Genomic DNA, 13881 nt, shown 5'->3' with positions numbered 1-13881 from the left:
TTAATCTTCGCGACATATTTCAGTGAGTCCTTACTGCATCGAAAAGTTATTTATGATAATTATACGATTTGTTCTTCTTAGATATTTAGACAAAATTGTAGGCTTATTACGCAGTTGTTGCATGCTTATAGGAAAGAGCCTGATCTGTATCAGTAAATACATGTTTGTATCAAGATAACACAATTCATTAAGAAGATAAGATTATAACCCAATTATTATCAATATTCAAGATAAGATAAGATTATGAATCTGTAGTATATGAATCCTAATTTTCATAGCAGTATGATATCCGACCCAAAAAATCTTAGGTTAATCATGATTAACTTCTGTGATTTAAGTCGGCTAGCGTAAGCTAAAAATCTAAAATACCTCTAATATTTTATAATCATTTTAATATATAAAAAATCACTTTGGTTTTGGGAGAGAGATGTTAGTTTGTTTCCCACGTGATGCGATGGTTCTGCAACGAAGAGTAAGGCTTCGATAACCACCGTTCAAATACCATCCAACGGTCAAAACAGAGTCCCGACATCCATCGGGCGATCATTCTTTGCTTTCGAATCGCCGAACCGACGGTGCAGATTCATACACGATTCACATCTTCGCCAAGACGAAGAAAACCCATTTAGATAAAATCCAATTATTCGCCACGTTCCGAGTTCTCTACTCTCGTTTGGGGCGATTTGGAGTGAGGAAGCCATGGGTCCGGGATTGTACTCCGATGTCGCCAAAAGGGCGAGAGGTACTCGTGGCGGCCTCGCTGGTTTTTGCTTCATTTCAATCCATTTTTTGCATTTCTCGCTTATTTTTTTGAATTTATTTGGGTGCAGATCTTTTGTACAAGGACTACCAGACCGATCAGAAGTTCACTATCACCACCAGCACTTTGAACGGAGTCGTGAGTCCCTCTTTTTTTTTTCTTTTCGGTGATTTCTGAAGCATTTTAGGGTTTATTCCCAGCGAGGGTTTCAGTTTGCGCCACTATTGTTCGATGTATTGTTCTAATGTGTTCATTATTATGATCGACGAGTGGTTCTTCGGTTTGTTGGTTTTGCTTGCTGTACTCTAAATCACTAGAGCTGATTGTTAACCGGAGTGAACAGATGCTTAATGTCTTGGTAATGTCCTTCATTTCAATACGTAAAAATTGTGAGATTATTATTATTATTGTATTATAGACAATTTTTGGGGCTAAATCTTGTGGGACGAGCACTTAATGTTTATGATGCTTTATTGTGAAACCGTTTATCATATACCTTCGTTATTAAGTTACATGTTACTAATCGTGTGGGTGTTCGGCAAATTCTTGTAAGCAATTTGGTGATGTGTGTATGAAAGCGTCATCTTGCCAAACAATTGTTTTCGCACTGATCACAATGAATTTTTTTTGTTTTTGTAAAAATGGTAGAATATATTTTTTTTCTTTGTTTTTTTGTTATTCATTTGTTCCTTTCAAGTTGTATCTTTGATTGTGTAAGAACCCTAGGCTTTCAGTCAACTATAGTGAAGGATTTAGCCTAGAGGCTAAGACCCAAAAGAAGTCTGTCTTAGTGTAGTAACAAGATGAAAATTGACACTGTATTGTCAGGACAGAGATTGGTTGACCCGAGAATTTAGTTGGCTACAAGCACTTTAAGGGCATCTGATATTGCTATTGAATCACCAGATCTAAACAGAGAGAAAAGTATTTTTATATCATGGGGGATGGGATTGATCATGTCTATGGGCTAGGATTATGCACCCGGGAGATGCAAGGCAGGCAGCACATTTGAGAATTATCTACCTTATGGCAGCTTGTAGTTAGTAGCATAGGAGATGATTATCGGGGCATGGGGTGAGCTAAGAGAAATTTGTCGTAGGGCTTGACATTGGGCCCTGCAAAGAGATTCTCCATTGCTATATGTGGTGGTAGCTAAGAAGCAGAGGCACAAGACATGGACACGAGACGGATATGGAGACACATCATTTAAAAAAAAAATTAGGATACAGACATAGCGAGGACATGCATATTTTTAATACATATATACATATATATATATATATATATATATATATATTATAATATTCGATTAATATGAGTTTTATATTATTTATATTTAAAAGTATTTTTTAATAAATTCCTAGCAAATATTCATGTAACTTCTGTTATAAATTTTATACATGACTTATTACTAATAAGTGACAGTAACATAATTTACCATCAATATAGTTATTAATATAGTTATGTGACACTGTAATTTAGGGAATATAAAAGGTCATCAATTCCTTAAAAAACTACTAAAAAGAAACAGAAAGCCTTGATTTATTACCATATTGTAATTTGAACTCCTTGCACTAAAATTCATTATTATTCACTGACTGATCATGTAATTGTATTGCTGTGATCATAGCAAGATAATTGGGAATAGGGAAGACTCAAAGAATAGAAGTGAAAAGACTTTTTTTCCAATATACAGAGGGGAATACAATCAGATGTTGGCAAACTGTTTTAGGCATAACTATAATTTTTCCTATTGTTATTATAGTTCCTAGCCATGGAGCTACAAGAAAAATTAACTAAGCTTTGCTATTCATATCACCACCCTTTACATCTAGCATAGTCTAAAATGATAGTTAACAAGCTTACCCTTAAGAAAGATGCTGCTTTCTTTTGTATGGATGAAGACGATTATACGTGTGCAGCATTTCTGAGACTTCTCATCTGAGAAATGTATACCAAAGAAAAATTGATAACAAATAGCAGAAAGTCTCCACAATCATTTTTACGGGGTTACAGGTCTATAGTCAAAAAGTGTAAAAGAGTACCTGGATATGGTCAGATGTTAATAGTGCATCAACAGCAACTTCCTCTAGGTGTATTTCTTTTAGTTTCAAACTTAGAGGGACATAGAGCGTATTTAAAATATCCGAGGGAGAAATATGACATTTCGTCGGTTTGCAGGGATGTGCGTGAAAATTTTCTTTTGAACCCAAATATGATAAATAATGTCGTATTTCTTATTAGTGTTATTAGATTACTGAGACATACTCCATTAGTAAACTCTGTTAGTCAATAGGTTCCTTCTAAAAGAAATCTTGGTGTCTGAACTGTATTTATTATCAAGGAAGAATAACTGGTTTGCAAATGTCCAATTTTTTTTGCATTGACATTTGCATCTATCTACTGAACTGTGATTTACTGAAATTTTTGTCTATAACAGTTCAACAGATGTAAGTTCCTGTGGTTGTTGATGTGTGATGTCCTTCTGATTTTATGGGCCTAGGTGACTTATTCTGTTAAATTTTCTTAGATTCTTTTTCTGCACTTTAAAATATGATTAGATGGTACTGTTTAACATGAAATACTCAGAAAACAGCAAAAGAACTTGTTGGTCTTGCATCATGATGTTTCTGGAGGGGTTTTTCATTGATCTGTAGTAGATTATCAGATGAAAGAACCTTAGATCATGTTGTCTTTGTTACGGTGCTCGTTGGTACATTAATCCCCTTTTTAAGGCGATACTGTGTATAATGCAGTCTATTACAACATCTGGCACAAAGAAAAATGAACTGATATTTGGTGAGCTTCAGTCCCAGTGGAAGAATAACAATATCAGTGTTGATGTTAAAGCAACTTCAGACTCTAAAGTAAGTTGTAGTTTATGTTTTTTATGCTTCATGAATTTCCTTCTTTTAATATAGTTTTTTCAACCTTTTGTAACATGTTAATCACGGGGATCTTGTTTGAAACATATGTTGATAAAGTTTACCACTGGTATCATGATATACATGACTTTGTTGACCCTGCCAACTTTTCTAGTATATAACAATCAAGTTTAATGCTAGTCTTTGGTACCTTGAAATTGTGATAATCATTCATTCTTTTTTCACCTTCCAGTTTGCAACAACAGTTACGGTTGATGAACTCACTCCTGGCTTGAGATCTATTTTCAGTGTAATCATACCGGATCAGCGGTCTGGAAAGGTAAATAAGCACTTATCCTTTTGGTTGTTGAAAAAACCATAGCAAAGGAAGGTTGTAAACGATCACCTTTTTTTACCTATTTTGGGTGTCTTGTAGGTTGAGCTGCAGTACCTGCATAATTATGCAGGTGTAACTGCTGGGATTGGATTGACTGCTAACCCTGTTGTCAACCTTTCCGGAGTTGTTGGAACTAATACTTATGCTGTTGGAGCTGATGTATCGTTTGATACTGCAACAGGAAACTTCATCAAATGCAATGGAGGTTTGAATGTAATCAATGCTGATCTTATTGCCTCGTTAACCGTGTAAGAGTTATCTAAAGTTTCCCTTATTTTTTGAACTGGAAGCTATTTCGATCTTTACTACCATATGATAGAGGAATGCAAATAACATCTAACAGCTAACTACTCTTTGAACCCTGATAAGGGATATGACGTGGATTCTAAGTGGTTGATTTCAAACCTGCATGTAGGAATGACAAGGGAGACAGCGTAACTGCCTCCTATTACCACCTGGTGAGTCCGTTAAGTACAGCAGTTGGAGCAGAGCTCACTCACTGTTTTTCGAGCAATGAGAATACCATGACCTTTGGGACGCAACATACCCTGGATCCTCTTACCAATGTCAAGGCTCGCTTTAACAACTGTGGCAAAGCTAGTGCATTAATCCAACATGAGTGGAGGCCCAAATCGTTTGTCACCATCTCTGGGGAGGTCGACACAAAAGCAATCGAGAAGAGTGCCAAGGTTGGCCTGGCCTTGGTCCTCAGGCCCTAACGTAAATTCTCTGAGACTGTAAGATCACTCCGTTTCTCCTGTTGGAATGGCATCTTTTGATTTCATGACTCGTATGTTTGGCAATGCCAGAAGATTTCTTGGCTTTCACCTTACGGTAACTGGATTTTGCTAGTAATTTTTTTCACCTGTTAAATATGCTGTACCAGGCTGTGGTATTAATTTGCAGAAACTTTGTCGTTTTTGTTGGTTCTTTCATGATGATTTACATATATTCTCTCTCAAGTAAGCCTTTTGGAATAGTAAGGGCAGAGTAAATAAAACCTTTGGCAGAATGGAGCTTGATCTCAGCGAGGCTTAACATCTCCGTGATGTTGTGAAATTGGAAGGATTAATACTTTGAGATTTCACTGGAATTACCGCTGCCCAGAAACACATTCTTGATCTTCTTAATGGCATGCTCTGTGGCGTAGTGAGGTTTTTGACAGGCTGTGTGCTTGTGCTAATAATGTGTTTACTGTGTTGTTCTTGAAGCAACAGTTCTGGTCACCATGTATCAATCAGCAGCCCTTTGGAGTGCCTCGCGGGGGATGAGTTCAAGTTGGGGACGAAGATGGCCAATCGTATCCTTGCTTGCTCCTACTACACTCAGCCCCACTACAACTATCGCCTGGGACAACCCCTACTCCCACAACTGCTCCGTCATCACCCACTGCCGAAGGTAAGAGCTCTACAATCACCCCTTTTCCGTCTCTCTCTCGAAATATTAGTCTAATATTTAGAAAAAGATCAATTCTGTACGTTTCTCGTACGAGCAAACATCAGTGAAATATGAGATTAAAAACCTTCGTATGCATGCATGCATATTATAACGTATAGTGTAGGAATATATATATATATATATATATAACCTGCCTTCGTATGGTAGACATATACAGCTGCAACCTTCTAAACTATTTCACAGTCTAACAGAAGAGCAAGCCAAATGTGTCTACACACCAAAGAAAAAAAAAGAAAAAAGATATGTAGTTGTCAACATCAACCAAGGAAATTATTCCAGTTTTTCTGCTGGATTATGAAGATTCAGGCAAACAGGCAATCGTTTCTGTAACATAAATGCGTGCAACATTTCTACCAGAGGGAGTGGAGTTGAATCCATCATCAATCCGCCGTCCAGCTTTGTTCAACGATCTCGCGCACTTTCCTGTTGTATTCACGCTTGTTCTCACTGAACAAGCGCGCAGCCTCAGAATTTGCAGGCGAGTTGGGATTTGGATCACACAGCAATGACTGCAACAAAGAATTGGTTCTGGTATTAGCAGACAATAATCCATATGCAACCTTTCGTAAATTATTGAAAAAGAATTGACACGCAGGATATTGTACCGTATACATAGATAGCCACCACCAAATGGTTTACTATATCACCACACACATAAAGTGTATGTCACTCCCCAACAAAAATGTGAAGACCTACAAATTTATTACCTCCCCACATGTCTATTCTGGAACACATTGAATTAATATCAATTGCTACAACATTGTCTGCAAAACTAGTCGGTCAAATGTAAATATCAATTTGCTGTTGTTACCTAGAACAAAGAGTGCTACAACCAAGCCCATGACATAGGGAACATGACTTGTTCACAGATGATGTATGGTGCCAATATATCTAGTGAGACATCTACACGACCAAGGATGTAGAACCAATCTATGCAATAATTACAGTTGCATATTGAACTATAAACCGTGTGTGATATTTACATACTCAAACATTAAACAAACTTCTGAAGCATTTGTCCAATGCCAATATGACAATAGTGAAAATTTTACTGGTGCAGTTCCTGATGAAAAATGCTGACTGACAACTCAAGGGAAAAAAAAATATTTTCTTACATCTTAATCCTACATACGTGCAACATAAGCTATCCTAAGCTATGAACAATATTCTAAAAAGGATCTATAACTGTAAGCTCTCCTGACCTGTACCAGTAATGTTATCATCTCACAAGAAATTATTAGTTTAACAACAATGTTTGACAAATAAATACAGGCCAGGAAACCTTATGTTGCAAAAAATATGTATATAAGCATCAGAAAGTAGTAACAGGAGAAAAAAGTGATGGATGTTCATTAGTCAACAACTTTAAGGACAGCTCGAGAAAAATGTAGGAGAAATAAAGGATTCAGTACCTGGATGGAGGTAAGAATTGCAGCTACATCATATATTGGGCTCCACTGGTTCTGCAAAATATCCAAGCATATGCTACCATCTGCATAAACTGTACATTTATTCAAAAATCATCAGGACTATCCAAAAGAATAATGTTACACCCAAAATGATAACAAGATTAAGTACACATCTAAATAACTAGAAAGTTCCTGTAGAGAAAAAATGACAAGGGACAGCTTAACAACATTACATCAAAGGTAACCAAAAGGTCTTCCTTACCAAAAATCTATCAAAGAACCCAACTTAGCTGATAATAGGGCTTCTAATCATGAATTATATAAGAAAATCTAGAACACCCAGAACCATCATTTTTATTCAATCATGCAATCCATTTGTTGAAGAATTTGTCCAGCTAGGAAAACCCCAATAATTTGACAAAAAATTTTCATTCACAACCATCCCTTAAAATGACTCCCTTCTGAATGCTGCACAACAGCAGGAAAGTCTATGACTCACACTTTTACGGTCTCGAAGACTTGAATCATACAAGGAATTGTAAGTGAACGAGCAACTAGGTTTGTTTGAAATTTTGGCTGAGCCAGTATGGTTAGTAACCCCAAGTCACCAAGACACCACAGGAACCCATGATAAAAATCCTAATCTTAAGTGATTCTAGATAAATCCAGTCTATACTACCTTTTTTGTCTCAATCACTCGTTGGAAAGGGAAGTTACAGCCGAAACCTAAATCCATTAGTGATCATTGCAAAAGATACTATGAAGTATTACTCTTTCTTTTCCATTATAATCTCTCAAAGCCAGAAGCTTGGTTTCTTTTTTAAAGCAACAGCATGTAAAAGCTGTAGGTATAGCTAACAGATAACTGGTTAAGTCTCTCCAATACCAGTGCTGGCAACATTCTCTGATTGTAAATGCTCCCCTCAACAACAACAAAACTGTAAGTCCCAATTATTTGGAGTCGGCTACATGAATATGTTGTCGCTATTAATCAGCGATTTAAAAAGCGCTAGGCGCCAAAAGGCACCAAGGTCCAAAAACGCCCGAGGCGCTAGGCGCTCGCCCGAGCGAAGCGAGGCGCTAAAATATAAAAATATATAATATAATTAATAAATATAATTATTAATTATATTATATATTAAGATTCAGCAAAACTTAATATTAAGAGTATACTGTATACTGAGCCTGACGGAGAAACGAGGAAGCAGCGGCGAGCGGCGGCGGGAAAGGGAAAGGGAGCGGGAGGCGCGAGCAGCGGGAGTCGCGAGCAGAGGGAAGGCTTGCGGGAGGCACGAGCAGCGAGAGGGCTTGCGGGAGGGGCGAGCAGCGGGAGGGCTCGCGGGAGGCGCGAGCAGCTGGAGGGCTCGCGGGAGGCGCGAGCAACGGGAGGGCTCGCGACTGGGCTCGCGAGAGGCGCGAGCAGCTGGAGGGCTCGCGGGAGGCGCGAGTAGCGACAACGACGAGCAGCGACAGCGAGAGCAGGAGCGACGAGCAGCGAGATCGGGAGCAGTAGCGGCAGCGGGTTAGGGTTGGGTAAGGGTTATATCGATTTAGTTGGTTCGATTGAACCAACTAACAACCGAACCAGGACCGAACCAGACCTAAAATCCTGGTTCGGTCACTTGGTTTACCCAGGCGCTCGCCCGAAGCGCCCAACGCCTGCGCTCGGGCGAGCGCCCAGGCGGCGCCTGTTTGAAGCGCGCCGCCTGGGACATTAACGAGGCGCTCGGGCCTCGCCTCGCCTCGCCCGAGCGCCTCTTTCAATCACTGCTATTAATATATGTAAAAAATCATATGTTTAGTTAAGCTTAGAATATTTAAATCTTTATTAATAGATCTGTAAATGCCCCCCTCCCACCAACCAAAAAAGAGAAACAAAGAAAGAGAAGTAAAACAAGATTGATCCTTCCCAATATCAAGCATGATATTCTAAACTTGCAATACCACTTCTAGGACATTTCAATGTGCTCATCATATTTTGCCAAAGCTGAAGCATCTCAAGTTTCTATGGTAGCCCATTAGGAGATAGCAAAGGCTTTGTTCCATGATATTATTCATCTTCAACAGGTACTAACATGCTGAACCAAACTCCATACATATCATTTTTGCAGCATCTACCATATAAGAAACTCTTGTTAATGTCACATCAAGCAGTTGATGCTCAACATTAAATTTTTCATTCCAATAAAACAGTTAAGAAAAAAAAATCAGAATCTATCTTTTAATATGAACCTTAAAAATTTCAACTTAATTCAAGAGCATTGGACAATCACTGGCCTAATACCAAAATGAATTAATTCAAGATTGAGTAGTTTTATAGTTGATCTGTCCACCCAAGAAACCAACATAAAGTAACAGACCAAATTTAACCTCTGGTAACAACCCCTGTTTTGGATTTCAGCGGATAATCACATCATCCTAATACTGATATATCAAGGTAACAGCATCAGATCACCGAATCTCTGGACAGGTGCTACAATATAGTGATGGTACCATGCAGTCTTTTTGTCTTGGCATTCATCTTTCTAAGGTGTAAGATGTTGTCTTAAACATTTCCTATCACAGCAATAGCCACCAAGAATCGAAAAATAAAGCAATATCAAAGCAGCATAATTCTAAACATTCATGAAAAAAAGGAAATCAGTAATTCCACTTACTATTTGGATGAAACATTCGAGAAACAAACCGTACAGATGGTGGCTTATTTGGATAATCCTCTGTAAATTGAAGTGTCAATTTAAACGTGCCTGGACAGATCCGATAATTCAAGCTTAGAGGAAGCAAAATAATAATAATAATAAAATCTACTGATGAACACTTGGAGCAGGTATACAGTATAATCCAGCAAATAGAGAGAATAAATAATGCATTAGCAGCATAGTTGGCATAACTGTATCATTATTGTAATATGCCCAATGCACGGATCAGTAGAGGAATAATACTTTGGCTATAGAAGATGTAAACCCTCTTGAAACTCATACATAGCACAACAAAAAAATTCATCAAATCATCTTCGCTTGCTATTCAATTTGGCATAATCAGATGTCAAGGTAAAAAAAAGTAAAATATTAGATTATAGAAAACTCCAAAGAGACTAGAAAATTATAAATATATTGGGAAATGTTTTCAAGACATAATTTCAACCTCAAGACTGGCAACAGACACATGCTATGATATTTCAAAATTAAGCATGCTCTTTGTGAAAGTTGTCTTACAAGGCCTGGGATATTTATGCATATATGGAGTTAACAAATCAACACGTTTTGTCTACTTTGGTTCTGTTTCTGAATTTCACTCGTAGAATGTTCAAAACCTAAAGCAGGGCTTACTGGATCTCATATACACTAACTTAGATTGGTGTAATACTCCTGGGGTGTTGCAGTATTCTGCTTATTGAACCTGCAGAGTGGGGTCATTGATTGTACAGTTTTACCTGCCTCTTTATACTGCACCATTGCTAGAGTCCTGCAGCATTATATTCTACTTTATGATTGTGGCATTAAATAAATAGCTATGAAAACTTTGTTGATCCTTCCTCAATTGGATAAGCTTGCATCAGCATTAAAGTTTAATATATTATGATTTCCCATTTGGACTTTTCTTCTGTGAGATTATTATGTCGACATCCTGCAGTGTTTGCTTGATTATTCTTTTTCAGTAGGGACTTTGGTTGTCGTTGAAGGGGAGAAAGGTGTGGTGTCAGGTAGTTGTGAAGTGGATGCTAGTTGGAAAGTTAGTTGTTTCATTGATGTGGGTTCAACTGATATATCAATCTTCCTTATCAAATCTAAATTCAGCATAAATGCAGTTAACCAGGCTTGCTATAGTCTAAATAGAAATGGATGATATAATATAACAACATAATTTTACCTATCATATGGAATGCAACAAAAAAATGTAACTACTAATCACTAACATTGAAATTGGTTATTCAAGCAACAAGCTTAGTCTCAAAAAATGTGTTCAGGAGAAAATGACATTCACAAAAATAATAGATAATCAGCATAATGCTCCAACTTCCTGAGCAGAGGCTAAAGCACTAAATAGCTTACCTCCATCCCAAGGTGTATCATCTGGGCTGCAGTTCAAAACCAAGCTAGAAGTATCAATAAAATCACCCCACAGTATTAACCATGTAAAACTACACCAAATGATTCGTATGGACATACCCAAATATTACAGCATTCCATAGCATGATGTTGTTTTCATGGGGAGCACCGCTGATACCTGCTGGAGGATCCTGCTGCAACCGTTTGAAGTCTCTCATCAGCCTTTTCCTTGCAGGAGTAGACATCCTTGATACCTAGATAACGGATGCCATCATAATCCGACCAAAAACAGTGTATGAAACACAAGGATCACCTAAAGCCTTTACCTCACTCCAAGAAATCATATTTTCCCCTTTTTCTCCCCTCTTCTTTCCAGTTATTGGATCCAAAAAGTAAAATTCAGGTGAGTTCTGTTAATTAAATCTATCGATAAATGAAAATCTATTACTCTGATAAATTGGAGCGAGCGTCGCGTCATATATCATAGTCGAATAGGAAAATATCACGGCAGTTGGATACATCAGATCCAATTTGAATTTTCATGGAATCCCCATGAATCCCAGGACGCAATCAAGATTCAGCACAAAACTATTCTTCGCAGAAAGTTTTAATTTTTCGACCGCGTTCCAGAAGATTCGATTGCAAAATAGCACAACCAAACTAGGGTTTTTCTTGCCAGAAAAGATTCCAACTGAAATTTTCCGATCATGATCGTGTCCAGGCAATACCAGATGAGGTTGCTCAAGAAAAAAACAATAAATACGAATCAAATTGGGTCGCTCTACCTGTGATCCAGCCGCGGCTACGAGGGACCGGAAATTCACCAAGGGGTCTCGACGACCGATGCACGAAGAGCAGCGACTTCAGCGTCGTCCTGCGGCCAAATCGATTCCTCCTCCCCCTCGATCGCAGTTACGAAAGCATGAAGGGGGCGAATTCGACGAAAGTTTGGAAAGGGCGTAGAAAGGACACACGGCGATCGGAAGAGAAATTCGCACGCGACAAATCAGGAGCGAGTATCTAATTATCTATTCGGCGACCGCACAGAGGCCATCCCGTGCTTTAATTAACGGAACGTTTTTAGAAAACCCCTTTTTTCTGATAATATTTCACATATAGGCCCTTTTCTTTTTATCCTTATTCACCGAAGACCCTTAAGTGGGAATCAACGAACGATAAAGTATTCGTGAAAACAAATATGACAGGGACTTTGTCGAAACATTACTCACATGAAAATAAATTAAAATGATTTTTTGAGTGAGTACTCAACATGGATGACGTAATGCTATCGTAGAATTCTCGAAAGAGGAATTTATTAATAGGTTCAACAGATGTGTCATGAACCCAATATAGTCTTGATGGTGTATGATGAGTCAATATGATTGATTTACTATCGTAAATTTATTCTTGTGTTCTCCTTGTTGACGTGGGAGTGCGTAAGAAACCAACGTAGGAGATCTACAAGGTAGGCGGTTCGTTGGGGTCGATCTGGCCTTAGAGCGGTGAGACCAAGTAAAGGAATTGGGATCTGCTCGGCTGCGAAGTCCTTCCCTGGAGGCTAGGTCGTCCCGGTGTCTTCTAGCGGTTGGTAATCTTACATGACAAGCCGGCTGTATAACTGAGTTAGTATGTAGAGAGTCTCTCCCTTAATGTGAGTTGATGGGTTCTTTTTAATACATGATCCCTAGGCCGTCTTACTAGTTGGCCTGATCATTTTGGTCTCTAATCTTGATAAGATAAGATGATTATTGATCTTGATAAGGTAGAGCAGTTATTGTTAGTCATTAATGCAGGGCATATTAAGACACATTATGACGTCATTTTGGGACTGGTGACTTGGGGCCCTACTTAGGTGTCAACCTTTATGGCAAATGAGTTGGCATGGGGCAAAATTATCCATATTATTTGCCCCCCTCTTGGAAGGGCGTCATTCAGGGGCTTTCTTTGGATGGTACATTTGCGTGCTCTTCTGTTGGGTATGTGCTCTGATGGAAGTTTGTTGGCTAGGGTGTCAAGAGCGTATCGATCCTAGCCGAGGTATGATCCTAGGGTCTTCATACCGAGTGCATGGATAGAGAGCATGCAGGCTCGGCTTAGGTGCATCCCTCGGGTCTTTCATGCTGAGTGCACGACTAGGGAGCATGTGAGCTCGACCTAAGTGCATCCCCCGGGTCTTCATGCAAAGTGTAAGATTATGGAGCACGTGAGCTCAGCCTAGGTGCAGCTCTCGGGTCTTCATGCTGAGTGTATGGCTAGGGAGCATATGAGCTTAGCCTATGTGCAACCCTTAGGTAGATTAGACCCGTTAAGGGGTTTGACCATATTAAAGTGGTAGATTGGACTCGTTAAGGGGTTTGACCATGTTGAAGTAGTAGATTGGACCCACCAAGGGGTTTGACCAGGTTGAAATGGTAGGTTAGACCCGTTAAGGAGTTTGAGTACGTTAAAGCGATAGGTTGGACCCGTCATGATACCTGACCAGTGGTGGATGATGCTGCAATGGGTGGTATTTATTGCTGCTAAGGCGTTTTGTCTAAGATGTGATGTATCGCCTTACCCTACTTAGTTTAGGAGGGAGCTTTTTACTGCCTTAAGGTTTGATGTGCTCAGGGGGTTGTGCTCCTCTTTAGGTTTCGTTGGCGTGTGGTGATTGAAGGTGCGATTTTTATGACGGGTCTAAATTTGGTCGCTATGGGCTGGGGAATAGATCTACCTTAGCTACTTATACTATGGCATTTTACCAACAGTGGAAGCTGAGGTGCAGCACTACCAAGGTTCAGGCCGCTGAGCTACTCTTGGAGCTACGAGCAAAGGAAGTCGAGTAGAAATTTACGAAGGCATGAAAGAAGTTGCAAGGATGAGGCGAAGGCACAGTGCTGTTGAAGCCTAGCAAAGGAGGCCAAGCATAGGCTCGAGGAGGCCCGATGGGTGCTTCCAAGGATGA

General features: G+C 39.1%; 2 protein-coding genes across 6 annotated transcripts; one reads left to right on the top strand and one right to left on the bottom strand.

Annotated features, from left to right (window-relative positions):
* Positions 1-593: 593 nt before the first annotated feature.
* Positions 594-4942, top strand: LOC135675803 (mitochondrial outer membrane protein porin 1-like). Its single transcript, XM_065186324.1, has 6 exons — positions 594-742; positions 831-898; positions 3517-3627; positions 3878-3964; positions 4061-4269; positions 4437-4942. Exons 1-6 carry the CDS (start codon positions 700-702, stop codon positions 4738-4740), a joined length of 822 nt encoding a protein of 273 aa, XP_065042396.1. The 5' UTR covers positions 594-699; the 3' UTR covers positions 4741-4942.
* Positions 4943-5631: 689 nt separating this feature from the next.
* LOC103986980 (ubiquitin-conjugating enzyme E2 2) lies at positions 5632-11987 on the bottom strand. Of its 5 annotated transcripts, none has more exons than XM_065186326.1 (7): positions 11723-11987; positions 11264-11305; positions 11058-11191; positions 10941-10984; positions 9546-9635; positions 6892-6980; positions 5632-5988 (listed from the first exon to the last, which is right to left on the bottom strand). In XM_065186326.1, exons 2-7 carry the CDS (start codon positions 11279-11281, stop codon positions 5860-5862), a joined length of 504 nt encoding a protein of 167 aa, XP_065042398.1. In that variant the 5' UTR covers positions 11282-11305; positions 11723-11987; the 3' UTR covers positions 5632-5859. The 5 variants fall into 5 exon arrangements, with proteins under 5 accessions (XP_065042398.1, XP_065042397.1, XP_065042399.1 ...); XM_065186325.1 differs by having other exon boundaries at positions 11264-11302; XM_065186327.1 differs by having other exon boundaries at positions 10941-10966; positions 11264-11302; positions 11723-11983.
* Positions 11988-13881: the final 1894 nt, after the last annotated feature.

The sequence above is a fragment of the Musa acuminata genome, chromosome BXJ1-6 (assembly GCF_036884655.1).
Source record: "Musa acuminata AAA Group cultivar baxijiao chromosome BXJ1-6, Cavendish_Baxijiao_AAA, whole genome shotgun sequence".
NCBI classification, from domain to species: domain Eukaryota; kingdom Viridiplantae; phylum Streptophyta; class Magnoliopsida; order Zingiberales; family Musaceae; genus Musa; species Musa acuminata.
Note: the sequence above shows the minus strand (reverse complement) of the source record. Positions and strands in the feature narration are given on the sequence as shown.